Genomic DNA, 25,244 nt, shown 5'->3' on the forward strand with positions numbered 1-25,244 from the left:
GGGTCCCCGGGGACTCTGGGTGTCTGCTTGGGTGTCCCCGAGCGTCCCCGGGTGTCCCTCTGTCTCCCTGGCTCCCCTCAGCGGCCCCCGGATATTCTGGTGGCCCCTGGGTACCCCGATCCCCGGGCCCCCCCGCACCCGCCAGCATCCCCAGGAGTCCCTGGGTGTCCCCACGCGTCCCCCGCGCCCCCCTGCAGCACCCCACGGCACAACCACGGCTCCCCATGGCACCCCACAATACGCCCTGGCACCCCAACATTCACCTCCACCAGCGGCAGCGCGGCCCCCCCCAGCACCGGGCGCCGGTCCCCATCGGGGGACACATCCCGGGACGTGGCCCCCCGGGGAAGGCGGGTTGGGGTGGCCACCCACCGCCACAGGAGCAGCCCCCCGCCATCCCCACCGTCCGGTCCCTGGGGGGTTCCCGGAGGGGTCCTGGGTGCCCCCACCCGTGTGGGGACCCCGTCCTCGTCCCCCCGAGACGGGGCAGCCAGGCGGGGGCCAGAAAGATCCGTCTTTATTGCGCTGCCAGGACATGCGGATCCCCCGGCACCGCCTAGAAAATGCGGAGAACCGGGTAAAAAGGGTCGGGGGGTCCCAGGGGGGCTGGCACCGGCCCCCACCCCCCCTCGTGCCGGGGGACCCCGGGGTCTGCAGGAAGGAGGGGCTTCGGGAGCGAGGCCGCAGGGGACCCCCGGTGTGCCCCGCACTGGGGGAGGGACACGCTGACCCGCGTGCCACGGCGGCGGTGGGAAATGCCGTGCTGGGAGCTCCCGGCATCGGGCACCCACTTTGGGGCAGAATCACCCGAATTGGCCAATTTGTGCTGGCGACCAAGTGAGCCCGGGCAGGGAGATGCGGGTACGGGGCTGGTGCCGGGCTGTGGCACAGCTCGCCTGGCATGGCACGGCATGGCCTGGCACGGCATGGGACGGCACGGCACGGCATGGCCTGGCATGGCACAGCATGACACGGCCTGGCCCGGCACGGCGTGGCCTGGCACAGCCACGGTCCACCACGCACTCGCCTCGGCACCCCGAGCTGCGACAGCAGCGCAGGAGGCAGCCGTGCCACGGCTGGAGCTCGCACACGCGTGTGCACGCGCCCACCCGCATCCACACGCACACGCCCCCAGCGTGTGAACACCCACCCCACCCACCCGTGTGCACGCACACACACGTGTGCACACGCATCCCCACGCCACACGCCCACGCGTGCAACCCCACCCCGTGCACAAGCACCCCGCACACGTGTGCACACACGGGTGCTACGCTCGTGCACGCACTTAACACGCTCCCCCCCCCCATTTTGGCGTGACCAGCTCACACCCACGTGTGCCGGTGCCGGTGTCCCGGTGCCGCGGGGGGACACACGGAGCCGTCGTACAAACCCCACACCTGTATTTGGCAATTTTCGGCGCTTGGCTGGGGGGGGGACACGGGGGAGGGGACGTACAAAAGCCGTAACGAAGCTCCGGTCCGAAGCGGGTCCCTAAGGCCACGTTGAGGGGTGGGGGGGTGAGCGCGGGGGGGCCCCCCCGCCCCGTCACAGCTCCATGGCGGTGCTGCCGGACGACGTCTTCAGCGGGACGGAGTCGAAACCATCCGGCGTCCTCTGCGGCGAGCCTCGGCGTCAGTGAGCCCTCCCCGACCCCTCTTCCCCCCTGGGACGGGGAAACTGAGGCACGGAGCAGCCGCACACCACACCACCGCTGTGGCTTCTCCGGTGTCTGCTCCGGGATTGTGCCCCCCGCCCCCCCGCCCTTTACCTTGGACGTGAGGGACTTGATTTTGCCAAAAAGCGATTTCTTGCTGGCGAAGACCAGGTCGTCCTCGGCGTCCTCCCCCTCCATGATGGCACAGCTATCCGGCGCTGGCAGCTCGCTCTCCTTGGCCGCCGCGTTCATCACCAGCTTGGAATATTTATACTCCAGCCTGGGGACAGCGAGGGGACAGGGAGCGGTGGCAGCAACCCCCCATGGTGATGACCGTCCCCCCCACATCCTGGTGGCACCACTCACTTCTGATTCTTCTTCCAGAAGTAGGCGGCAAGGGCGGCGAGCAGGATGGCGGCGCAGGTGCCGGCAGAGATCCCCACCTTCAGCCAAAAATCCACGCTCCGGCAGCTCCTCACCTTCTGTGCCGGCAAGCTCTGCCCGCCGCGGCACAGCCGGGGCTCCCGCCAGACGTAGGTGGTTCTCTGGGGGGGATACAGGGGGCTCAGCGGGGTGGGTGACCCCCAGCCCATCCCCGTGGCATCCCGCCTGGTGTCACGGTCCTACCTGGATGCCACCGAGGCAGGCGCCGACGATGGGGCGATAGTGGCTGGCGGAGCAGCGGGGACAGCCCTCGCCCGTCACCCAGAGAAAGTGGAAGGTGCAGCCGTCGCAGGTGCCCTCGGGGCATTTGCTGGGGGGGGAAGGAACGAGGAGGGGGCTCGGCCGGTGGTGACACCCAGGGTGGGGGACACCGGGCACGGGGACGGCGGGGTCCCCAAAGCAAAGCACCCAAGGGACGCACCCCACGCCCTGCCAGCCAGGGTGGGCAGGAGATAGGGGTGCCACCCCAGGGGGGGGGGGTTGAGGACGCTCCCCCCCGCTCCCCAAAGCCACCCTGGTCCCCAGCACCGTCCCCACCTACCTGGGCACGGCCAGGGTGCCGGTGCCCGGGCGCAGCGGGTCGCAGCGCAGGCGGATGGCGGTGGCCCGGCCGCCGCTGCAGGGCTGTGTCACGTCGTTGGACCTGCCGAGGGGGACACGGGGGGCTCAGCGTGGGGGACAGCGGGGTCCCCGGCTGCGTGTGCTCCCCTCGGTCACCCACCCTCACCTGTAGAAGAAGACGATGTCGGGCAGGTCGGGGTGGCCGGGGGGGAAGTGCTCGGGGGGGGACGCGATGCCGTCCAGCGTGGAGCCGGCGGTGACACCTGCGGCGAGAGCGGGGTGTCCCGGTGGCACCGGGGTCCCACGGGAGGGGACGGCGAGGATGAAGCTCAAACCACGGGGGTTTGCTCCGGGCTGGGGGGAGAAGGGGGACCCCGGAGCACCCCGAGTCCCGGCTCACCCACGACGCGGTCGGCCAGGCTGACGGGCTGCGAGGACACGGCCGTCTTGTAGCCCATGACGTCGGGGGGCACCAGGATGGACTGGCAGACGTAGGACGTCACCACCCGGGCAGGGTCCCCCTCGCCCGCCGGCAGCCGCGCGTCCGTCACGTTGTCCGTGCAGGAGGCCATCTTCCTGCCCTGGCGGCGAGGAAGAGGGGGGTGACGCCGGGCGGCGATGGCACACGCGTGTCTGCACGCGTGTGCGCGTGTCCGCATGTGACGGCGCACATTTGCGTGTGCACCTGTGTGTGCACGGCCACGCGCGCGTGTTGGCAGGACTGGGGGCGTGCGGGTGTGTTTGCATGAGTGTTTGTGCGTGCGTCTGCCTGTTTGCACGAGCGTGCAAGTGTGCGTGAGTGTTTGTAAGACTGCGGGTAGTTGCACGTGTGTTTGCATGGCTCCGTGCGTGTGTGTGTGCTTGCACAAGCATGCGTGTGTGTTTGCATGAGCGTGCATGTGTGTTTGCATGTGTGCACATATGTCTGCACGTACACCTGTGTTTGCACAACCGCATGCACGCATTTGCATGACGGCATGTGTGTGCATGACCATGTGCACGTGTTTGCACGACTGCAGGTGTGCATATATGTTTGCATGAGTGTGCAAGTGTGTGTGAGTGTGCACATTTGCATGTATTTGCATGAGTGTGCACCTGTGCGTGTGTTTGCACGAGCGTGCAAGTGTGTACGAGTGTGTTTCTATGACTGTGCGCAGTTGCATGTGTGTTTGCATGAGTGTGCACGCGTTTGCATGACTACGTGCATGTGTGCACATATGTCTGCACGTACACCTGTGTTTGCACAGCTGCATGCACGCGTTTGCATGACGGCATGTGTGTGCATGACCATGTGCACATGTTTGCACGACTGCAGGTGTGCATATGTGTTTGCATGAGTGTGCAAGTGTGCGTGACTGTGCATGCGTGCATGTGTGTTCGCATGAGTGTGCACGTGTGTTGGCATGGCTGTGCATGTGCGCACGTATGACTGCATGCACACCCGTGTTTGCACAACTGTGTGCATGCATTTGCCTGGCCGTGCATGTGTTTGCGTGACTATGTGCACGTTTGCACGTCTTCTTGTATGACTGCATGCACACCTGCGTTTGCACAACTCGGGCACGCATTTGCACGACTACGGGCATGTGTTTGCACGTTTGCATGACTGCCGGTGTTTGCATGACTGCACGCGTGCGCGTCTTTGCGCTATACCCGCACGCCTACCTGCGCGTCTGCCCTATACACGCGTGCGCACGTGTGTGTGCCCTATATACGCCTGCGCACACGCGTTCCCATCGCCACGTGCACCCATCCCTGCCTGTTCCCACGGCCCGGGGAAGGCACTAACGCCGTCCCCGTGCCCGCAGGCAGCGCTGCGGGTGCTGCCTGCACGGCGGGCACCGCCGCCTGCCGCCCCGGCCTCACCTGGTTGCCGCAGAGGCTGATGTTGAAGTGGTGGAAGTACTTGAGGCCCTTGGCGGTGAAGCTGGGGCCGCTGGCGAAGGCCGTGCCGGCGGCCAGCGCCGAGAAGTCGTAGTGCAGGATCCGGCCCGGCAGCGCCAGGGAGAAGCTGCAGTTGTTGTAGCAGAGGGAGCGGAGCTGGGGTGGCGGGAGGTGGCAGTCAGGGACGGCCGGGGGCTGGCGTCACCCCGCCGGGGACAAACAGTGTCACCCATCGGGGAGAGATGGGATCATCCCCTCGGGGACAGCGGAGGGCTGGCATCACCCGTCGGGGACAGCCGGGGCGGGTGGTGTCACCCACCCAGGGTCCGATACTGTCACCCACCCTGTCACCCATCCAGGATGGCCAGGGGTGCTGGTGTCACCTCCCTGGGGGCAGCTGGGGATTGGCATCACCCGTCCAGACAGTGTCACTCACCCAGGATGGCCGGGGGGGGCTGGTGTCACCTCCCTGGGGACGGCTGGGGGGCTGGCATTGCCCATCCAGGACCAGATACTGTCACCCCCCCGGGATGACCAGAGGGGCTGGTGTCACCCACCCATGATGGGGGGGGGAGGGGAGAGCTGGCATCCCCCTGTCAGAGATGGCTGCGGAGCTGGTGTCACCCTCTTGGAGCTGGCTGGTGCCACTTATCTGGGACATCTTGGGTGGGGGGCTGGTGTCACCCCCCCGGGGCCCACAGCATCACCCATTTGGGATGGCCGGGGGCGGCTGGCATCGCCACCCCACAGACCCCCGCCCCCAGGGGACATGCGGGGACGAGCACCTGGTTGCTGCGGGTGCCGGGGCCGCAGGGGTGGCAGGCGGGGATGCCGTCGGAGGGGTGACCCCGCAGGTAGGTGCTGGGCGGGCAGGGCCGGCAGGCGCCCGAGCTGCGGTCCACGGCGTTCCCGGGGGGACACGGGGCGCAGGATCCGGCCAGCTTGGGGGCGCAGCGCCGGCAGAAGGATGCCACCCCTCCCAGCACGTTGGTGACGTTGATGGAGTAGAGCTTGGCCACGTCGCTGGTGTACCGCCGGCCCTGGTACCGAGAGCACCCATCACCATCGCCCACCCGTGCCCCCCGGCACCCGCAGCCCCCCTGGGGGGTCACCCGCCGTCCCTCACCGCCTCGTGGTAGGGCGTGCGCTGGAAAGCCCAGGTGAAGCTCATGGTGGCATTCTTCTCCACGACGTAGGTGTAGGACTGCTTCCCCTTGGGGCCCGTCCACGTCTCCACCGGCGTGTTGGTGCGGGAGTTGATGCCCTGTGGGGACACGGGGATAGTGGGACCTCCCCAAACCGGGTGTGTCTCCCCCGAACCTGGTGTTCCCCCCCCTCAAATCCCCCCCGTGTCCCCCCCACTCACCACCATGAAGTAGAGCTCACAGCTGACGCTGCAGACCGTCTCGAAGACGAAGGTGATCCTGGCCACCTCCTTGCTCTCCGCGTCCTCCAGCACCGGGCTCGGGGGGCTGGGGACAGCGCGGGGACGGCGTGAGGACACTGCCGGGCTCTGCGCCACGGCACTGTTCCCCACCTCCCCGGGGACACCCCGGTGCTGGCCCCCACCTCACCTGAAGCCGGGGACCACCAGCGTGAGGATCATGAAGTCGTTATCGGAGGCTCCCGCCGCCGTGTAGATGTAGTCCCCGGCCACCTCCCAGCCTGCGAGGACACGGCGATGGCTCAGCGGGGTCCCCGGCTGCCCCCGTGGGAGGGGACGGCAAGGGGACAGCGTCCCGGCGCTACCTGCCATCCCCTTGTACTCGAAGTTGATGCCGCTGAGGACGGTGGTCTCCATGTTGGGGGGCAACACGTTCCACCACTTGTACTCCAACCCCAGCACCGGCTCGGTGCCTGCCGGGCAGCTGAGGCAACCTGGGGACAGGAGGGGACAACCCTGCACCGGGGTGGCACCCACCTCTCCCCCCGGCAGCTCCGGGTGCCCTGGCCACCTCTTGGGGACGATGACAGTGACGTCCTTACCGGAGCCGTTGGAGTAGGAGCCGTAGGGGCAGGGCTGGCAGGCGCTGCCGTTGCTTTTGGCGAAGCCGGGGTTGCAGGGGGGGCACTTGGTTTTCACCCCGGACGGGGGCAGCTTGGCCGCCTGGGGAAGCTCCTCGCTGCAGATTTTCGGCTCTGCCCACTTGAACATCAGCTGGGTCTGCCCGGGCGGGAGCGGGGGGCTGAGCTGGGCAGGGGGGGACGGGGACACAGGGACAGGGGGTGCCGGCCCCCCCATATACCCCCCGGGCCGTACCTCCCCGTGGGCGTCGCAGGCCGTGTGGGTGTAGAAGTAATCCTTGTCGGTGCAGGGCGGCCGCGGTTTGCAGGACGCCGAGCCGGGCTCTGCTGACCGCGGGGCAGAGGGCGGCTGAGCCGGCCCGGCGAGGGCACCTTACCGCTGTCCCCACGCGATGCCCTGCCACCGTGCCACCGGCGGGATGCCCGCGTCCCCACCCCACCAAGGGATGGCAGGTGCTCCCTGCCCCTCGCATCGCCTCTCCCTTCCCCGGGGGCATCCCCGCAGGGCAGAGGGTGGGGGGACAAGGGGACCCGGCTGCCATCTCTCACCGGCGTAGGTGGCGGGCTCGCAGGGCTGGCAGGCGGTGGCTCCTTTGCTGGAGAAGGTGTCGGCAGGGCAGAGCTGGCAGGCGGAGGAGCCGGCGGCGGGGGCGTAGGTGCCGGGTTTGCAGGGGAAGCACTCGGAGGTGTAAGCCACCCCTGGCAGCGGGAGGGTGCTCAGGGTGCGGGAGCCATGGGGGTTGGGGGGGGGGGGCGGTGGGACCCCCCCCAGCCTGCAGCCACCTACCTGTGATGCCGATGTTCCTCACCAGCACCGGCTTGGGGACCTTGGACCACACGGAGAAAGCCGTGGTCCGCCAGTACAGCACGTTGTTGCCGCGGCTCAGCTCCACCTGGAAAAGGGATTGGGGGGGTGCTGGGGAGGGGGGGTCAGGGGGAGCAGGGTTGGGTGGTCCCACTGCTGGGGAGGGGGTTGGCACCCATGGGTGGGGGGTTGAGGCACTAACCCCTGTCTGCCATCGCCCACCGCCCCCTCCGCATCCTCCTGGAGCATCTTCTTCCCCGGGGAGGGACAAGGGACCCTGGGGGCTGCGCCGAGGGACCCCCCTCGCGTCACCTCCTGCCCCCCCCGCACTCACGCTGTGAAACTCCCAGCCCTTCTCCGTCGTCCGCATCCAGCGCGACTCCTCCACCGTGGGCTGGCACTGGTCGTTCTGCACCTGAGGAGCCAGTGTGAGGACAGGGACCCCCCGCCCACGACCCCAGGGACCCCCCATGTCCCCAGGGACCCCCACCCTCCAGCCCTGCACCCCTCTGGTCACCGGCACCTACAAAGAACTCGAAGACGATGCTGCTGTCGGGGTAGATGTACTCAAAGGAGACGGTGCCCGACTGCTTGAGGTTGACGGCGTACATCAGGGTGGCCGTGCACTCGTCCGTGTTGGAGGCCATGTAGTCCCCCAGCGGCACCCACGTCGACCTGGGGCGGGTGGCACAGATCGTGGGCTCCGTCACCGGTCTGAACCCCGCGGCAGCCGGGATGGGGATGGCGGGGACGGCTGTGACGGTCCCCAGGTGAGTGGAGCAGGGAGGAGGTTTGGGGACAGCCCGGGCTTGGGGACAGCATGGGGAACCCTGGGGACCGAGGATGGAGAGCTGGGCGCTGGGGACAGCCCAGGGGACACGTCACGGTGCAGTGGCCGGACGCTTATCCCTGGGGGACCTCTCCCTCCCCAGCCCATCCCGCCGCGCCGGCGAGAGGCGGGTGGGCTGCGAGGAGGAGGAGAGGGGGATCCTGCCGCGCCGGGGACGGCGGCTGAATAATTAAAGTGCTGCTGGAAGTAGGTTACATTTGCAAGTTGCATAAATGCTGCGGCGCGGGGCAGCTCGGCGGCTGCCGGTGCAACCGGCTGGCAGGAGGGTTCGGTGGCTGCCGGCGCTGATCAATGGGCTGCGGTGGAAAATAAAGGCACCGGTTCGCGCCGTAAAGGTGGGGGGACTCCCATGGGTGCTCCCTCTCTGAGGAGGGTTGGTGTGGGTCTCCCATGGGGTTGGGGTCCTGCCACCGCGGGTGGGGTTGATGCTGCCGGGGTGGCCCCTTGCTGTGGCCGGGTGTCCCCCGCAGCGCCCTGCCTGCATCGCCTCCCAGGGAAGGGTGACAGAAAGAGCGTGGGGGACAGGGTGTCGGGGAAATGGGGTGCTATTTATGCACGGAGGTGTTGCAGCACCCATCCTGCTCACTGCTGCACCGTGCCCATCCCCGCTGCGCCGGGGTGGCCGAGTCCCCCAGCGTCCTCCCGGGGACGAGCAGCCGGGCTCCAGCCCCCCGCTTCCCGTTAACGGGAAGAGCCGTGCCGGCGGCGGTGTGACAACTCACGCGGTGCAGTTCTCCACTGCGTCGCCGAAGCCGTCGTCGACCTCCAGGTTGGTGGCGACGTTGGCAAAGCCGTGGGGCACCTCGTCCCACTCGTCAAAGCGGACGCCGGTGCCCAGCGAGTAGGTGCCCTCCGCGCAGGGCTTGCACGCCTGCGCCTTCATGTCCAGGAACTCGCCCGCCTTGCAGGAGAAAGCTGCCCACGTGCAATGAGGGGGTGTCAGGGTGGTCGCCCCCCACTCCCCCACCACTGCTTCAGCCTCGTCATCCTCAGCTCTGCTTTTCGGAGCGCTCCCCGCTAGCGGAGGTGCCTGGCCAGCTCTGGGATCCCCCATCTCGAGCATCCCTGCGCGGCCCCACGGCAGCAAAGCAACCCCCCCCGCTCCAGTTTATGATTTTTGGCAACTCCGTGGCACTTCCCTGCCTGACCGCCAGCTCTTTAAAAAGCAGCGAGCACCAGGCAGGATGCGACCCCCTGCCAAAGCACGCGGCAGAGCCAGGGCACCCCCCAAGGCTGGGGGGGGGGGATGTCCATCCCCCTCATCGCATCCCGGCCTTCCCCGTGACGAGCTGGCAGTGCTAACGAGCGCGTACCGCTGCCGAGCAGACAGGTCCCGTCGCCGCCTTTGAAGGCATCGCGCTGCGACAGAGCTGACGAAAAGCTGCGCTTCGTCTCGCCGCTCCTCTCCCTCCCCTCGCCCTCGTTTCCCTGCCCTTCCCACACCCCAGGACCCCCCCATCCGCCCCCCAACCTTACAGCACTCGGTGCCCTTGACGGGGTCCGGCAGGCCGGTGCAGAGTCCCGGCGTGTGTGGCACGGCCACCCTCCACCGCGAGCCCATGCTGTCGCACGCTGTGTACTCGTAGTGGTACTCGGACTGGAAGAGAAAACACCCAGGGAGAGCTGCGGCCCCGAGCCCCCCGCCGCGCTCCCCCCGAGGGGCTGCCCGCCGCCCCGCGTGCCCGGCTGCCTCTTGCATCGCTATTTCTGTTTTAAGCTGTTGCGACGTCCCACGGCACCCAGTCCCCCGGCTCGGCCAGCTTAGCCAGGCTGCTCGGCCCCAGCCCGGGGGTGCTGGGGGCAGGGGATGCTCAGGGTGGGGGTGCTGGGGGCGGGGGGAGGCCCAGGCTGGGGTGATGCTCGGACCAGGGGGATGCTGAGGTCCCAGGGGACGCCGGGGGCTGGAGGGATGCTCGGGCTGGGGAGATGCTGAGGCCAGGGGATGCTGAGGGTGAGGCTTCAGGTAGGATGATCCCCCCCACTCCAGGACATCCCCCCCCGGGACACCAGACCCCAGGGAGGGCTGTGGGGTCACCCAGGCCACACGCACGTACCCAGCACCTCCCTGATCCCCCCGTGGTGATCACCGGAGACAGCCCCGGTGCAGTGAAGGCGACCAGCACTGCCGCCCCGTCCCTGGGTGCCGGCTGAAACCTCGGCATCCCCCGAGTGCCGATGAGCAGATGGCACCGTCACCGGCACGGCGCCCTGTGCCTTGGCGTGGCCCAAGCGTGGGGGCACGCGTTGCTCATTAAACAGGCTCCTCGGTGCAACCCGGATGCACCGTCCTGCTGGGGAGCCACGGCAGCGGCGGGAGCACCCCGGCTGGATGCTGGAGCAGGGTGCAGCCGGGAGGAAAGGCGAAGGGCTGGGGAGAGCGGGGCACCGTGACCCCCCTGTGCCGCCAGCTGCCTCCAAGCTGGGACTGGCTCAAGGCCGGCAAGGAGGCAATGCCGGGGGCAGGTGAAGCCCAGCCGGCGCGGTTAATCTCCCGGGCAGGGCGAAGGCCGGGTCTGGCCGCTCCGTGGTTGATACCGGTGTGGTGGGGTACCAGGGGGGCGAGGGAGCGAGGCTGCAGCCCCCCCACCCCCCCACTGCAGCACCCCTGGGGTTTCAGAGCCGGGCGCCGTGGCTTCGTGCTCCTGGCAGACGCCGGAGCGTGGCAGGCTGGCGAGAAAACAACGCTTTGATGTTTCCCGTCAGCTGGAAACGGTGACGATGGGGGGGAAAAGGGGGACGGAGAGGCGTGAAGGCTCTGCCTGCAGCACCCCTGCCCACCTACAGGCAGCACCGAGCCCCCCACAGCCCCGGGACAGGGACGCAGAGGAGGGTGCCCACCGCCATGGCCAGGACGGGGGCACCCACGGGGTCTCCGAGCCCCTCACATCGCTCTTGCTCCCGAGGGATTCCCTTGGGAAGGAAACACCTGCGCCTCTTCCCAAACTTCCTCCCCCCCCCCCCAGCACGGAGCTGAGTGGCTGGGACGAGCGATGTTAATCACTCCCTGTCGTAAAAGCTTCGATTTTTTTTTTTTTAATCTAAATAAATCGACCTAATTCAGCCCCAGGGTGGCTCTGCAGCGGGGGGGGGACGGGACCCCAGGCTGCTACCGCCACCCTGCTCCGGCCACGGGAGGGAGAAGGTCTGTCCCCAGTGGCGGGGGGGACAGGGGACATACCCTCCGTGGGAGCGATCCCTCCCGGGGACGGGTGCCAGCCGCCATCTATTGTTTCCAGCTCCGGGCCGTGGAACACACACACAAAAAAATTGGATCACGGCACAAAAAAATTACTGGCCCAGATGAAAAGCGGCCGCAGGTCGGGGAGAGCTGGGGAGGGAGTGCCGGGGGGGGGGAGGCAGGTGAGGACCCCACGGAGGGAGAGCGCAGACCCCCGGGGAGGGGAATTTGGAGGAAATGTGGAAGCTGGCGGGGGACTCACCCCAGCACCGCTGTCCCCAAGGTGGCCGGGCCCCTGCGAGCGGCAGAGCCCCCCGGTTTGTCCTCGCAGGACACTTTGTCCCCACTTGGCCACCGGGCCACCGTGTGCCAGGCTGGGAAAGGCACGTGGCCGATGGGGACGTGAGTGTGCGTGTGCGCGTGTGTGTCCCCCCCGTTGTCACCACCCCCAGCAGCGCTCACGCCCCGGGAGGGTTTGGGGACATCCCAACGTCTCCCCGGGGTCGGCAGTTGAGCGGGACACGGGGACCAACCTGGGGACACAGACGTGGGGCTGGAGGTGGCCCCAGGGACCCCCAGGATGACCCCAGGCAGGTCCCCAAGGAGACCCCCAGTAGCAAAGCCACCTCCCCCATCCCTATAGGGGACCCCGCGTAGCCCCCCCCCCCCCCCCATTTAGGGCACAGCCCAGTCCATATGTTCCCTATAGGTGGTGGACCCCATGGGACCCCTCCCCCAAGACTGGAACCCCCGGGGACTGGCCGGTCCCCCACGCTATAGGGACCCCCCACCGCTGGGACCAGCCCCATCCCCGGTGCCACCGGGACCCCCGTCCCCGTCGCCGTCCTCCCCATCCCATAGCGACCAACCCCGGATCCGCATCCCCCGTGCTACGGAGATCGGTTTCATCTACCGGGGGGTGGGGGGGGGAATGTACCCCCGGTTGCCGGTTCCCCCCACCCCCACCCCCACCCCCCTCTCCCTCCTTCCTCCCGGTTCCGGTGCCGGTACCTCCTTGCAGACGTGCAGCCGCTCTCCGGTGCGGCCCGGTGGCACGGCGGCCACCAGGCAAAACGCCAGCAGCACCCACCGGGCCCCGGTACCGGTACCGGCCATGGCGCAGCGGCGGCAGCAGCGCTCGGCCCCGCGCGGGCACCGGCCCCGCGGCCCCGCCCCCCGCCAACGGCCCGGCCCCGCGCGCGCACCTGCCGCCACCTGCCCCCGCCCCCGGCACCGGGAACGGGAACGGAACCCCCGGGAACGGAACCCCCGGGAACGGCACCGGGCACCGCCCCCGGCACCGGCACCGGGAACGGGAACGGAACCCCCGGGAACGGAACCCCCGGGAACGGCACCGGGCACCGCCCCCGGCACCGGCACCGGGAACGGAACCCCCGGGAATAACACCGGGCATCATCGCCCGCCCCCCGCGACTGGCACCGGACACGTTCCACCAGGAACGGCACCGGGAATCACCCCCGGGAACGGCCCCAGCACCGGGGACGTACCCCGGGAACCGCACCCGGCACCGCCGCCCCCGCCCCGTGCACCGGCACCGGGAGCGAACCCCCGGGAACCGGGTTACACCGGGTGCGCGTCCCCGTGCAAAGGCACCGGCCCCGGGCAAAGGTTGCCGCCATCACCCCCCGGTAACGGCCGCTCCTCCCGGCCACCCCGGGCAGCGCTGCCCGGAGGGGGGGCACGGCTCCCCCCGCGCCCACGGGTGAGTGTGTCCCCCGTGTCCCACGTCCCCGCGGAGGCCCCCCCGGGCCGCCCCCCCCGCGGAGCTGGGTCAGCCCCGGCAAGGAGTCGGTGCACCGGGGCCAGGGAGCTGCTGGGACACAGGGGACGGGGACACGGGGGGACACACACGGCTGCGTGTTCTGGGCACGGGGGACACGGGGGACACAGCTCTGTCCGTGGTGGCACAGGGATGCTGGTGCGTGCCGTGGGGATGGGGGACACTGGGGACACTGGGGACACGGCTCCATCTGTGGTGGCACGGGGCCGCCAGCAGGTACCGTGGGGACAGGGGACACGGCCGTGGGGTGGGGACACGCCTGTCTCCAGGGCGGCATGGGGACATCACCGCACCTGCGGTGGCACGGGGACGCAGCTGGGGACACAGTGGCGTGGGGAAGTGTCTGTGTCCCCATGGTGTTGGCGGTGTCACCTCAGCAGAGACCCCACAGGACCCTGCCGAGCCGGTGTCACCCCTCCCGGAGTGTCCCCACTGTGCGGCCACCAACGGCAGCCACTCCTGCCAGAAGGACGGTGGCTTCTTCTCCTGGTAGCACCGGCACCATGGCTGTCCCCTTGTCACCATCACAGCTGTCCCCTTGTCACCACTGCGGCTGTCCCCTTGTCACCATCACAGCTGTCCCCTTGTCACCACCGTGGCTGTCCCCTCGTCACCACTGTGACTGTCCCCTTGCCATCACCGTGGCTGTCCCCTCGCCACCATCAGAGCTGTCCCCTCGTCACCGCCGTGGCTGTCCCCTCATCACCATCATGGCTGTCCCCTCGCCATCATCACGGCTGTCCCCTCGTCACCACCGTGGCTGTCCCCTCGTCACCACTGTGGCTGTCCCCTTGTCATCACCGTGGCTGTCCCCTTGCCACCATCACAGCTGTCCCCTCATCACCACTGTGGCTGTCCCCTCGCCACCATCACGGCTGTCCCCTCATCACCACCGTGGCTGTCCCCTCGTCACCGCTGTGGCTGTCCCCTCGCCACCATCAGAGCTGTCCCCTCGTCACCGCCGTGGCTGTCCCCTCATCACCATCATGGCTGTCCCCTCGCCATCATCACGGCTGTCCCCTCGTCACCACCGTGGCTGTCCCCTCGTCACCGCCGTGGCTGTCCCCTCGCCACCATCACGGCTGTCTCCTTGTCACCACCACAGCCACCCCCTCGTCACCAGCTGCCAATAAAGCACCCAGGAGCGCGGCCAGGGCGTCACCTACGGGTGCCCCGGGGCGGGGGGCTGGGGGGGCACAGGGTGCGAGCAGCCTCCTGCCGGCCCCGGGCGAAGCTCACGCCCGTCGCATGGCGCCCGCAGGGCCGGGGGAGGGGGGCCGGGAGGAGGCCCCGCGGGCCGCTCCCACGCGTGGCGCGGCGGCGGGTCAGAATCGCAGGGCGCTCAGCGGCCGCGGCCTCGCCTATCTGATCGACTCATCCCGCCCGCCGCCGGCCGCCGCACAGCGCCCGCGGGCTTCGCGGCGCCGCTCTTCTCACCTCGGCCCGGCCCGGCCCGGCCGATCGAATAAGATCAACGTGTAGGGGGGGGCTGGCGCGCGCCTCGCACACCCGCCTGGCACGCGCACCGACACGCACCGACACGACACGCACACGGGCCTTGCACGCCCACACACACACACACACACACGCCCGCCCACGCACGCATCCCCACACACGCAGCACCCGCCCGCGCGGCCGCCGCACCCCGCCCGCCCGCGCCCCGCGCCGCCATTTTATAGCACGGCCGCGCGGGGCACGACGGGAAGAGGCGGCGCAGGCCACGCCCCGCTCCAGCGCGCCCCCTGGCGGCGGGAGGACCCGCCCCGCGCGCGCACACGTACACGTACACACACACACACACGTACACACACGTGTACACGTACACACACACGTACACACACGTGTACACGTACACACACACACACACGTACACACACGTGTACACGTACACACACGTGTTCACGTACACACACACACACGCATGTGCACGGGGCGCGCCCCCCCACTTGTGCCCCGGGAGTGTGTGTGTGTGCACACGCACCGCAGCCCTGCACGCTCGTGCTGTGCACACGTGTGCACGCAGCCCGGCTTTGCACGCTCACCCCCTCCCCGGGGCGCGCACACAGGCACGGAGCGTGCCCAGCCTCACACGCGCGTGCCCGCTGCACCCCTCAGCCGTCCACCGCCACCCCCGGGCACGCGCGTGGCCTCGCACACCCCTCCCCTGCAGAGGCGCGGGGTGCGCGCCCCTTGCACGCTCACCCCGGGTGTGCACGGCCCCCGCGCCCCTCACCGAGCAGCCGAATGGCTCCCGGCCCCGTGGGGCAGGAGGAGCCAGCCCCGGAGCCCCTCGCCCCCTGGGAGCCCCTCGCCCCACGGGACCCCTCACCCCACAGGAGCCAGCCCCACAGCAGCCCCTCACCCCCCAGGAGCCCCCACCCCACAGGAGCCAGCCCCACAGCAGCCCCTCGCCCCACAGGACCCCTCACCCCACAGCAGCCCCTCGCCCCACGGGACCCCTCACCCCACAGCAGCCCCTCGCCCCACGGGACCCCTCACCCCACAGCAGCCCCTCGCCCCACAGGACCCCTCACCCCACAGCAGCCCCTCGCCCCACAGGACCCCTCACCCCACGGGAGCCAGCCCCACAGCAGCCCCTCACCTCCCAGGAGCCCCCACCCCACAGGAGCCAGCCCCACAGCAGCCCCTTGCCCCACGGGACCCCTCACCCCACGGGACCCCTCACCCCACAGGAGCCAGCCCCACAGCAGCCCCTTGCCCCACGGGACCCCTCACCCCACGGGAGGGAGCCATCGCTGCCTGCAGGGGAACCCCCACTTTATTTGCACATCGCGGTCCAGCATTTACAAACCGGGGGGTCCCAAACCCCGCAGCTACAGGGGGGAGACCCCCGCCCAGGGACCCCGCGCGCTCCCAGGGCAGCGGGGAAATCCCGCTGGTGAGGAGGGGCCCTGCCCGCTGCCAGCCCCCCCAGTCCCGCGGCAGGAGGCCACGCTGTCCCCCGTGAGCCGCGGCCCCGCCGGGACACGGTGCTCGGCGTCGGGAAAAGGCGCTCACGGCACACGGCCGGGTCTCCCCTCTCGCCGAGGGGCTGGCACGCCGAGCCCCTCGCCCGCCGCCCCATTGCACGCCCGGGAACTCCCCTTCCAGCAGCGTAAAGGCGGCCCGGTGGCACCCATCGCCGCCCGGCCCCGCCGAGGGGGATGAGGTGGCTTCAAGCAGGGTGCCGGGCCATGGCGGCTCCCCAGGGCCGCCACAGGCGGGGTCCAGGCTGGTGGCAGGGCGGTCGGGGTCCGTACCGGGGTCTCTGGTCGTCGTCGTCGCCGCTGCCGGCGGGTCCCCGCGGGGTCACTTCACCACCAGGACGTAGAAAGCCATGAGGACGCAGGAGATGGCCACGGCCACGTGCAGCCGGGTGCCGATGACGGCAGCTGCGGGGTCCCGGGCAGAGAGAGCGGGGTGAGCTGGGGTGGGCGCGGAGGGTCCCCCGTGCTGGGCCGAGACCCTCGCCCCCGCGTCCCCGGCCCGGCCCCCCCGTGTCCCCGTCTCACCCTTGTAGAAGACGCCCCAGACGCCGCGCTTCTCGGAGAGCAGCCAGGCCTTGAGGCGCGGCACCTTCCGCAGGTAGGCGCAGGTGCAGACCAGGAGCAGCCCGAACACCAGCAGCCCGTCCAGCGAGTACACTGCGGGGAGCCTCAGCGGGGACGGGCCACCGGCACCCCGGGGCCACCCTGGCCTCCCAGCTTCGGCCCCCCAAAGGGTCCCGGCCTCCCGGCTCCCCCCCGCCCCGAGGTGGATCCAAACCTCCCAGCCCCCCCCCCGAAACCGAAACCAGGGCCTCCCAGCTCCCTCCCTAAAGGGACCCCGGCCCCCCAGGGCCCCCCAGCAAAGCACCCAGGCCCCTCCGCTCCCGCCCCCGGGGGACCCAGACCTCCCGGCTCCCCCCTGCAAAGGACCCAGGCCCCCAGCTCCCCCTCCCCGGGCCCCCCAGCTCCCCCCCGCCCCCGGGCCCCCAGATCTCCCGGCTCCCCCTCAACGCGGAGCCCGGCCCCCAGCTCCCCCGCCAAAAGCACCCAGGGCCCCCAGCTCCCCCTCCCCGGGCACCCCGGCCTCTCAGCTTCGGCCCCCAAAGGGTCCCGGCCTCCCAGCTCCCCCCGCAAAGGGGAGCCAAGGCCTCCCAGCTCCCTCCCTAAAGGGACCCCGACCCCCAGGGCCCCCGAAAAGCACCCAGGCCCCTCCGCTCCCCCCGCCCCCGGGGACCCAGACCTCCCAGCTCCCCCCCGCAAAGGCCCCCGAGCTCCCCCGTCCCGGGGGGTCCCGGACCTCCCAGCTCCTCCCCCGCCCCTCACCGTTGGTCATGGCGGCGGCGGCGGCGGGGGCTGGCCCCAGCGCTCCCCGGCCCGGCGGCGCTGCGCATGCGCGGGGCCCCTTCCCCCTCCGCGGCCAACGCGACACCGGAAGCCGCAGGCGCGGCCGGTCGCGTGCCGATGGCGCCAGGCGCGGCCAGCCGACGACCGAGCCGCCGGGCGGGGAAACCGAGCCGGCCTGCGGGAGCAGGCGGCCTCAATCGAGGGCCTATGGATGGGGGGAGAGGGAGGCAACACCAGTATGGCCCAGTACGCGCCCCAACAGCCCCTGTGCACCCAGTCCCCATCCCAGTCCCCAAGTAACCCCCGGTCCCCCCAGTAACTCCCCTGTGCACCCAGTTCCCATCCCGGCCCCCAGTGGCCCCAGGCTCCCCAGTGCTCCCCAGTGCTCCCCAGTACACCCGGTCCCCCACCCCCACCTCCCATAACCCCCAGGTTGCCCAGTAACTCCCAGCCTCCCCATACCCCCCGTTCTCCCACAGCATCCAGTCCCTATCCCAGCCCTCCCAGTAACTGCCAGTCCCCCCAGTAACCCCCAGTGATCCCAGTACCTCCAGTAATCCCCAGTCCCCTAGTAACTCCGTGTGCCACCCAGTCCCCCTCCCCGTCCCCCCCATAAGCCCTGTCTCCCAAATGACCCCAGTGCACCCAGTAACTCCCAGCACCTCCCCTAACCCCCAGTGCACAACCCAGTCCCCCAGTTACACTGCGGGGTCCCCAACCCAGTTTCCCCAGTAACCCCCAGCCCGCCCAATAACCCCCATAATCCAGTGGGGCCAGTGAGACCAGTGCTCCCAGCAGACCCAGTGCCCCCAGTGCTCCCAGAAGAGCCAGTGCCCCCAGGGAGACCAGTGCTCCCAGCAGTCCCAGTGCCCCCAGTGCAGTGCTCCCAGAAGAGCCAGTGTCCCCAGGGAGACCAGTGCTCCCAGCAGTCCCAGTGCCCCCAAGTGGGACCAGTGCTCTCAGCAGACCCCAGTGTCCCCAGTGGGACCAGTTCCCCCATCAGTCCCAGTGCCCCCAGTGAGACCAGTGCCCCCAGCAGACCCAGTGAGACCAGTGCTCCCAGCAGACCCAGTGCCCCCAGTGAGACCAGTGCTCCCAGCAGTCCCAGTGCCCCCAAGTGGGACCAGTGCTCTCAGCAGAGCCAAGTGCCCCCAGGGAGACCAGTGCTCCCAGCAGTCCCAGTGCCCCCAGTGAGACCAGCGCTCCCAGCAGACCCAGTGCCCCCAGTGCTCCCAGAAGAGCCAGTGCCCCCAGTGAGACCAGTGCTCCCAGCAGTCCCAGTGCCCCCAAGTGGGACCAGTGCTCTCAGCAGACCCCAGTGTCCCCAGTGGGACCAGTTCCCCATCAGTCCCAGTGCCCCCAGGGAGACCAGTGCCCCCAGCAGACCCAGTGAGACCAGTGCCCCCAGCAGATCCAGTGCCCCCAGTGGGACCAGTGGGACCAGTGAGACCAGTGCCCCCAGCAGACCCAGTGCCCCCAGGGAAACCAGAAGATCCAGTGCTACCAGTGAGACCAGTGCCCCCAGTGGAACCAGTGCCCCCAGCAGACCCAGTGCCCCCAGTGGGACCGGTGTTCCCAGCAGCGGCAGCGGGCACGGTGCCACCAGCCCTGCGCAGGACACGTGTCACCGTCCCCTCGCCCCCGTCAGGGCTAATCCCGAGGCTTAATGGCTTTTGCTGATAGGAGCGAGGCCACCGTCACCGTCACCGGCGGAGCACACGGGGCCATCAGCCAGGCTCCGCGGAGCCGGCACCCGGCCCGTGTCCCTGCGTCCCCGGCCCCCCAGGGCACAGGGACAAGGACCGCCGGCATCGGGGACATGGGGCTGTCGCAGAGCAAGAGGGTGAGTGGTGGCAGCTGACTGGGACACCCGGGGGACAGGGACACCCCCGTGCCATGGGCTGGGCCCCCCATCTCCTGTGCTGGGGGTGGCAGGGGACAACAGGGGCCACCCCACGACCTGTCCCCGGGTGCCACGTTGATGCCCCAGAGCCAAATGTCTGGCTGTCCCACGCCACCCCAGGCGTTCAGCCTGGGGACCCCTCACCATCCTTAGGTTCCAGAGTTAACAGAAAATACCCATCCTGCTCTCCCTCCCTTGCACCCACCCACCACAGCCAACCCCGAGCTCCCAGCGGGGAGGGACACGGGGGGTGACTCTGTCCCCGTGGGTGACAGCCATGGACGGACCGAGGATGTCCAACCCTGGAGAACCCGTGGCTGTGCCCCCTCCTGTGCTGGGGGGGATGGGGGTGACGAGCAGGGACCTGGCGGTGTCCCCTGCCATGTCCCCAGCCCGGGGAGGACCCAGAGCCCGGGCCCCGCCGCGTGTCCCTCTCTGACCCTGCTCTTTGCCTTTGCCAGGGTGACGACAAAGCCCCGAGGAGCAGCGCGGTGCCGGGTGGGTGCTGCTGGCACCGGGGCACGGGGCCGGGGCTGTGGGACCCGGGGGAATGGGGACCTGGGGGTGATGGGGACCCCAGGGGTGATGGGGACGTGGGGGTGATGGGGACCCCAGGGGTGATGGGGACACCAGGGACAATGGGGACCCCAGGGGTGATGGGGACCCCAGGGGTGATGGGGACACCAGGGACAATGGGGACCCCAGGGGTGATGGGGACCCCAGGGGTGATGGGGACCCCAGGGACAATGGGGACCCTGGAGGCGATGGGGACCCCAAGGAGTAATGGGGACCCTGAGGGTTGATGAACACCCCAGGCGTGATGGGGACCCCAGGGACAACGGGGACCTGAGGGGTGATGGGCACACAACGGGTGGTGGGGACCCCAGGGGATGATGGGGACCCCAAGGGGTGATGGGAGGACATGGGGACTATAGGGTGGCCTGGGGACAGGGACACTTGGACACAGGGATCCTGGAGGGTGCCAGGTGCTGCAGGACAGTGTGTGGGGATCCCGGGCTGTGACACCCCGAGACGCCCGGGCTGGGGGACACCAAGGCTGGTGTCCAGGATCTCGCCCTGCGCTGGCATGTGGCTCCAGGCAAGGGAGCTGGGCAGCGTCACCGCGTCCCCTGGTGACTCTGTCCCAGGTTGTCCCACCCCTCATGGTGACCCCATACCCCAATGACCCCGTCCCCAGTGACCCTCTGCCACTGGTGACCCATCCCCTGGTGACCCCATGCTCCTGGTGACCCCATCCCTTGGTGACCCCATCCCATGGAGACCCCATCCCATGGTGACCCCATCCCATGGTGACCCCATCCCATGGTGACCCATCCCCTGGTGACCCCATCCTCCTGGTGACCCCATCCCCTGGTGACCCCATCCCATGGTGACCCCATCCTCCTGGTGACCCCATCCCATGGTGACCCCATCCCCTGGTGAGCCCATCCCTCGCTGATCCCCACCACCCCTCCAGAGGGTGACGGGAGCGATGTCCTCTCCCCGGACACGGCCACCGATGGCCACTGGGGCCTCATCCAGCCCAGGAAGGTGCCAAACCCGGTGCGGGAGTCCCGGCGTCACCGGGAGCTGCACCGGGAGCTGCTTTTCAGCCACAGCAGGTGAGTGGGGACGGGACCCTGGGTGTGGGGACGGGATGGTCCCCAGCTGGGTGGCCAGGTGGCGGTGGCCCCGTCGAAGTCCATCTGTCCGTCCCCACAGGGGCATCCTGCCCCAGCACAAGGCCGAGCTCCCGCAGGTGCTGGAGAGCCGGCGGCTGCGGCAGCTGAGGGAGGAGCTGCGGGGACCCCCCTCCGACCTGGAGCAGCAGCTGAGGAAACGCCACCAGAGGCTTGAGGAGGTCTGTGCTGTCCCTCTGTCCCCCATCCGTCTGTCCCAGCCCTCCATCCCTACACCCAGCCCAGCCCTGCTGCCTTCAGCTCACCATTCTCCATCCATCCATCTACCCACCCTTCATCCCTCCCTCCATCCTCCCATCCATCCACCTGTGCCACCATCCATCCATCCCTTCCTCCCTTCATGCATACATCGTCCATCCATCCATCCATCCACCCATCATCTACCCGTCTACCTATCTATACGTCCTTCCATCCATCCATGTATCCACCTGTCCATCCAACCTTCCATGCATCCACCCATCCACCCAAGCATCCATCCTCCCATCCATCCACCCAGCCCCCCTTCGGCCCCCATCCATTCCTCATTGCCCCAAAGATTTGGGGGGTGGCTGAGGGAGGCCACACCATGGGGACAGCTGGGAGAGGCCAGGTCGTGGGGACAGTTGAGTGATGGCCGGGCTGTTAGGACAGTTGGGTTGAGGAATGGCCAGGGGAGGCTGGAGCTGGGGGGGGGCCGAGGGAAGCTGCGTTGGAGGGATGGCTCAAGGGATGGTCAAAGGGTGGCCAGGTCATGGGGACAGCTGATGGAGCCCGGGCCGATGGGACACCCAGGTCAGGAGGTGGCCAGGTCATGGGGACGGCCGAGGGGACCCAGACTGGGACCCATGGCCGCCCCTCCTGGGCCCCACCTGCCGCAGCACGAGCGGGAGGCAGCAGCGGGGCCGGATCTGGACCCTCGCCCCGAGTTCCTGCTGGTGCGGGACAGCCTGAGGAAGATGAAGCTGGTGGAGCCGGGCGCCTGGCAGACGTGAGCAGGAGCCAGCCCGGCAGAGCGGGGGGCCGCTCCCCCGCGACCCCCCCGGTGGCACGCCGGGCTCCCCCCATCCCCGGCACGTCCTGGCGCTGGGAACGGTGCTCAGCGCCGTCATTCTGGGAGAGCTCGTGGTCGGGGTGGCCGCGGGCACCGCTGCCTCGGCGTCCCCAAAGCAGTGAGAACCAACGTGCCAGGGGCTGGAATGAGCTGGCAGAGCCGGGGCAGCTCCGGGGGCGGCGTGGGGACGTGGCGGGCAACGGTCTCACCTCGACTTGCACCTGCTCCAGCTCGCTCTGAAAAAAAAATAAAAAAACAAACAAGAAAATAAACGTTTTCATCTGTTTTTCTTGATGCAAATGTGCCGGGGCCGGGGATGGGGACAGCGATGGGGTGGCGTTGGCTTGGGCTGACGGTGCGCGGTGGGGATGGAGGGCGGCCACGGCGGGAGAGATGCAGGGTGGGTTGGTGGCCAGTGGCTCGGTTTGGTGGTGGTCCCACCGGCCCAGATGCAGGTTGGTGTCCACCCAAGGCCTTCAGCCATCACCTGGTAGCGTGGAGCCTTCCTCCCCACCCCCCCCCTCGGTCTTCCTCTGGCCTCTCCTTTTTTGGGGGTTTCTTTCTTCTCATTTTTTTTTTCTGTTTCCAAAATTAAACGTGCTTCACCTCCTGCCCCTTCTACCCCGCAGCCCTTGCCCCGTTGGAAAGGAAGTGCGAGACGCTGTTTTTGAGCAGATCTCAGATCAACAACCCAACCGCTGGGCGCGGTGAGCACCGCCCCGGGCACCGGGGAGGGCACCCGACCACTGCCATGGCTCCCGAGGAGTTCGCCAGCTCGGCTGACTACGATTACCCACCGGTGACCAACGTGACGGGGAACCGGGAGGTCTCCTCTGGGTGGGAGGTCTTCTTCACATCCGTCTTCATCCCCATCCTCTACTCCTTCATCTTCCTCCTCGGCCTTGTGGGGAACCTCTTTGTCATTGTGCTGATGGCCAAGAGGAGCGGGGGCAAGAGGATGGTGGACACCTTCGTGCTGAACCTGGCGGTGGCTGATGTCATCTTCGTCTGCACCCTGCCCTTCTGGGTGGCGGCGGGGGCGCGGGGGAACCGCTGGCTGCTCGGTGAAGGGCTCTGCAAGGTAAGCAGCTACGCCATCGCCGTCAACCGCTGCTCCAGCATCCTCTTCCTCACCGCCCTCAGCGTGGAGCGCTACCTGGTCATCAGGAAGGTGCTGGACACCAAGATGATGGGTTCCCAGAGGCACGTCCGCATCACCTGTGGCATCATCTGGGCAGCGTCCCTCCTCCTGGGCGCCCCGTCCCTGGTGTACCGGCGGCTGGATGGGGACGACTGCTGGGATGAAGATGGAGAGGACTTCAGCCTGGCCATGGTCTTCCTCACCTTCCTCCTGCCCTTGGTGGTCATCTCCTTCTGCTACTGCTCCATCTACTGCCGGCTCCAGCGCCATGTCCGGCTGGGCAGGGGCGTCCGGCGTTCCCACCGTGCCATCGTCACCATCGTCGCAGCCTTCCTCTGCTCCTGGTTGCCCCTCAACGCCTGCAAGGTGCTGCTCTTCTTCCTCGCCAAGGGGACGCTGGTCCTGTCCCAGGGGCAGGAGGGGGCCCTGAGGTGGGTGGTGGCCGGCAGCACCTGCCTGGCTTTCGTTAACAGCTGCGTTAATCCCCTCGTCTACGCCCTGATGGACGGACGCTGCCGCCCCCGATGTCCCTTCGGTCCCTGCGCACCAGGGACGGGTCCCGGCACGGCTGCCCCCTCCTCCGCCACCGACTCCAGCCTCCTCTTCGGTGGCTGGATCTGGACCAAGACCCCCCCCGGCCCCCGGCGCAGGAGTGGGACCGAGCTGCAGCCGGCACCGGGGGTCCCACGGGGCCACCCCGTGGTGAGTTCCCCCCCCTCCTCCCCAGCGTCCCCGGGTGCCACCGCCGTCCCCGCTGTCCCACCTGGTCCTCAGCCGTGACCCGGGTCCAGCCCTTCCTGGTGCGACTCCCGAGGCAGCTGCCGCCCCGTGCCCTGCCCGCCGCTCGCGCGGGCAGGATCCGGCCCCCAGGATGAAGCCCCTCGGCCCCATCGCCCCCCCAGAGATGCTCTTCATAAGGGACAGCTTCAGGAGCAGGAACCTGGGTTTAATTCCAATTTAATCCCCATTAATACAAATTTAGCCTTATCACAACGATATATTTCAGTCTTCGAGCTATTTTTACCACCCGCCAAGGGGAAAGGGGGGGCTTGGTGCCAGCGGCTCTGCCCGGTGTGGGGACATGCTGAGAAAAAAACCCCTTTTTTTCTCCAAATCTGCCTTTTTTCTCTAAATCCGCCCTTTCTTGGTGCTGCCGGGGTTCCTGCACCCCCCCCTTGTGCCGTTGGGCAAAGGGTGGCCCCGGAAAAGATGGGGTGCCCCCCCCCCAAATCACGGAGGGACTCAGGGACGTCGGGAAGGCGCGGGTGGAGGGGAAGGTGTTGGGGAGCTGCGGAGGTGCAGGGCACCGCTGCTGCCTGCACCCTGCCTGCACCCCTGGCCTGCGCCTGCCCTGCTTGCAGCTCTTCCTGCCTGCACCCTGCCTGCACCTCTCCTGGCTGTACCTCTGCTTGCAGCCTGCCTGCGCCCTGGCCTGCACCTCTCCTGCCTGCACCCCTGCCTGCATCTCCCCCGCCTGCACCCCTGCCTGCATCTCCCCCGCCTGCACCTCTCCTGTCCGCACGCTTGCCGCTCCTCTCCTGTCTGCAGTCCTCGCCTGCCTCTCTCCTGCCTGCACTCTGCCTGCACTCTGCCCTCTCATCCCCGTCCCCGCAGGCCGTGGGACCGTCCCGTGGGGCTGAGACACACTTTCCACCACCTGCCCCGTGCCGGCAGCGCAGGATGTGGCCGACTCGCCAGCCGCCCTGATTCATCTCGCACCATACCGGCGGCTGCGGCAGCGCCGTTCCCACGGCCTGGCACAGCCCTGGCACTGCCCTGCTCTGCCCCTCGCCTGTCCCCTCCTGCCTGGGGACAGGGACAGGACAGGCTGCCTCGGCTCCCAGCGGGTCCCTGCTCCGGGGAAGGGACAGTGGTGGCGGTGCCAGGGCGGCACCGCCAACCTCCCGCCCTGCCCGCGGTGCCGGGCTCGGGTCCCC

The 25,244-nt window shown here is 69.0% G+C and overlaps 4 protein-coding genes and 1 non-coding gene across 8 annotated transcripts; 2 read left to right on the forward strand and 3 right to left on the reverse strand.

Annotated features, from left to right (window-relative positions):
- Positions 1 to 1,396: 1,396 nt before the first annotated feature.
- Positions 1,397 to 12,006, reverse strand: ELAPOR1 (endosome-lysosome associated apoptosis and autophagy regulator 1). Of its 4 annotated transcripts, none has more exons than XM_072844875.1 (21): positions 9,700 to 12,006; positions 8,946 to 9,138; positions 7,901 to 8,048; positions 7,708 to 7,788; positions 7,356 to 7,461; positions 7,118 to 7,267; positions 6,804 to 6,892; positions 6,530 to 6,707; positions 6,293 to 6,421; positions 6,118 to 6,208; positions 5,910 to 6,015; positions 5,670 to 5,807; positions 5,329 to 5,583; positions 4,526 to 4,699; positions 3,060 to 3,240; positions 2,826 to 2,922; positions 2,640 to 2,741; positions 2,282 to 2,408; positions 2,021 to 2,199; positions 1,769 to 1,934; positions 1,397 to 1,614 (listed from the first exon to the last, which is right to left on the reverse strand). In XM_072844875.1, the coding sequence occupies exons 1-21, from the start codon at positions 9,920 to 9,922 to the stop codon at positions 1,546 to 1,548; spliced, it is 2,982 nt and encodes a 993-aa protein (XP_072700976.1). In that variant the 5' UTR covers positions 9,923 to 12,006; the 3' UTR covers positions 1,397 to 1,545. The 4 variants fall into 4 exon arrangements, with proteins under 4 accessions (XP_072700976.1, XP_072700975.1, XP_072700978.1 ...); XM_072844874.1 differs by having other exon boundaries at positions 6,804 to 6,895; XM_072844876.1 differs by lacking the exons at positions 1,397 to 1,614; positions 2,826 to 2,922 and having other exon boundaries at positions 1,775 to 1,934; positions 3,064 to 3,240; positions 6,804 to 6,895.
- A 2,516-nt stretch (positions 12,007 to 14,522) lies between these two features.
- Positions 14,523 to 14,822, reverse strand: LOC140643392 (small Cajal body-specific RNA 2). The gene has a single exon (XR_012039567.1).
- Positions 14,823 to 15,959: 1,137 nt separating this feature from the next.
- Positions 15,960 to 17,644, reverse strand: TMEM167B (transmembrane protein 167B). Its single transcript, XM_072844651.1, has 3 exons — positions 17,513 to 17,644; positions 16,715 to 16,846; positions 15,960 to 16,594 (listed from the first exon to the last, which is right to left on the reverse strand). Exons 1-3 carry the CDS (start codon positions 17,520 to 17,522, stop codon positions 16,512 to 16,514), a joined length of 225 nt encoding a protein of 74 aa, XP_072700752.1. The 5' UTR covers positions 17,523 to 17,644; the 3' UTR covers positions 15,960 to 16,511.
- A 1,545-nt stretch (positions 17,645 to 19,189) lies between these two features.
- Positions 19,190 to 22,245, forward strand: LOC140643388 (protein FAM107B-like). Its single transcript, XM_072845058.1, has 5 exons — positions 19,190 to 19,376; positions 19,898 to 19,934; positions 20,914 to 21,058; positions 21,159 to 21,297; positions 21,994 to 22,245. Exons 1-5 carry the CDS (start codon positions 19,200 to 19,202, stop codon positions 22,105 to 22,107), a joined length of 612 nt encoding a protein of 203 aa, XP_072701159.1. The 5' UTR covers positions 19,190 to 19,199; the 3' UTR covers positions 22,108 to 22,245.
- Positions 22,246 to 22,917: 672 nt separating this feature from the next.
- Positions 22,918 to 24,087, forward strand: GPR25 (G protein-coupled receptor 25). Its single transcript, XM_072845044.1, has one exon. It carries the CDS (start codon positions 22,918 to 22,920, stop codon positions 24,085 to 24,087), a length of 1,170 nt encoding a protein of 389 aa, XP_072701145.1.
- The last annotated feature ends 1,157 nt before the right edge of the window (positions 24,088 to 25,244 follow it).

Source organism: Ciconia boyciana, chromosome 23, assembly GCF_034638445.1.
Source record: "Ciconia boyciana chromosome 23, ASM3463844v1, whole genome shotgun sequence".
Classification (NCBI taxonomy): Eukaryota; Metazoa; Chordata; class Aves; order Ciconiiformes; family Ciconiidae; genus Ciconia; species Ciconia boyciana.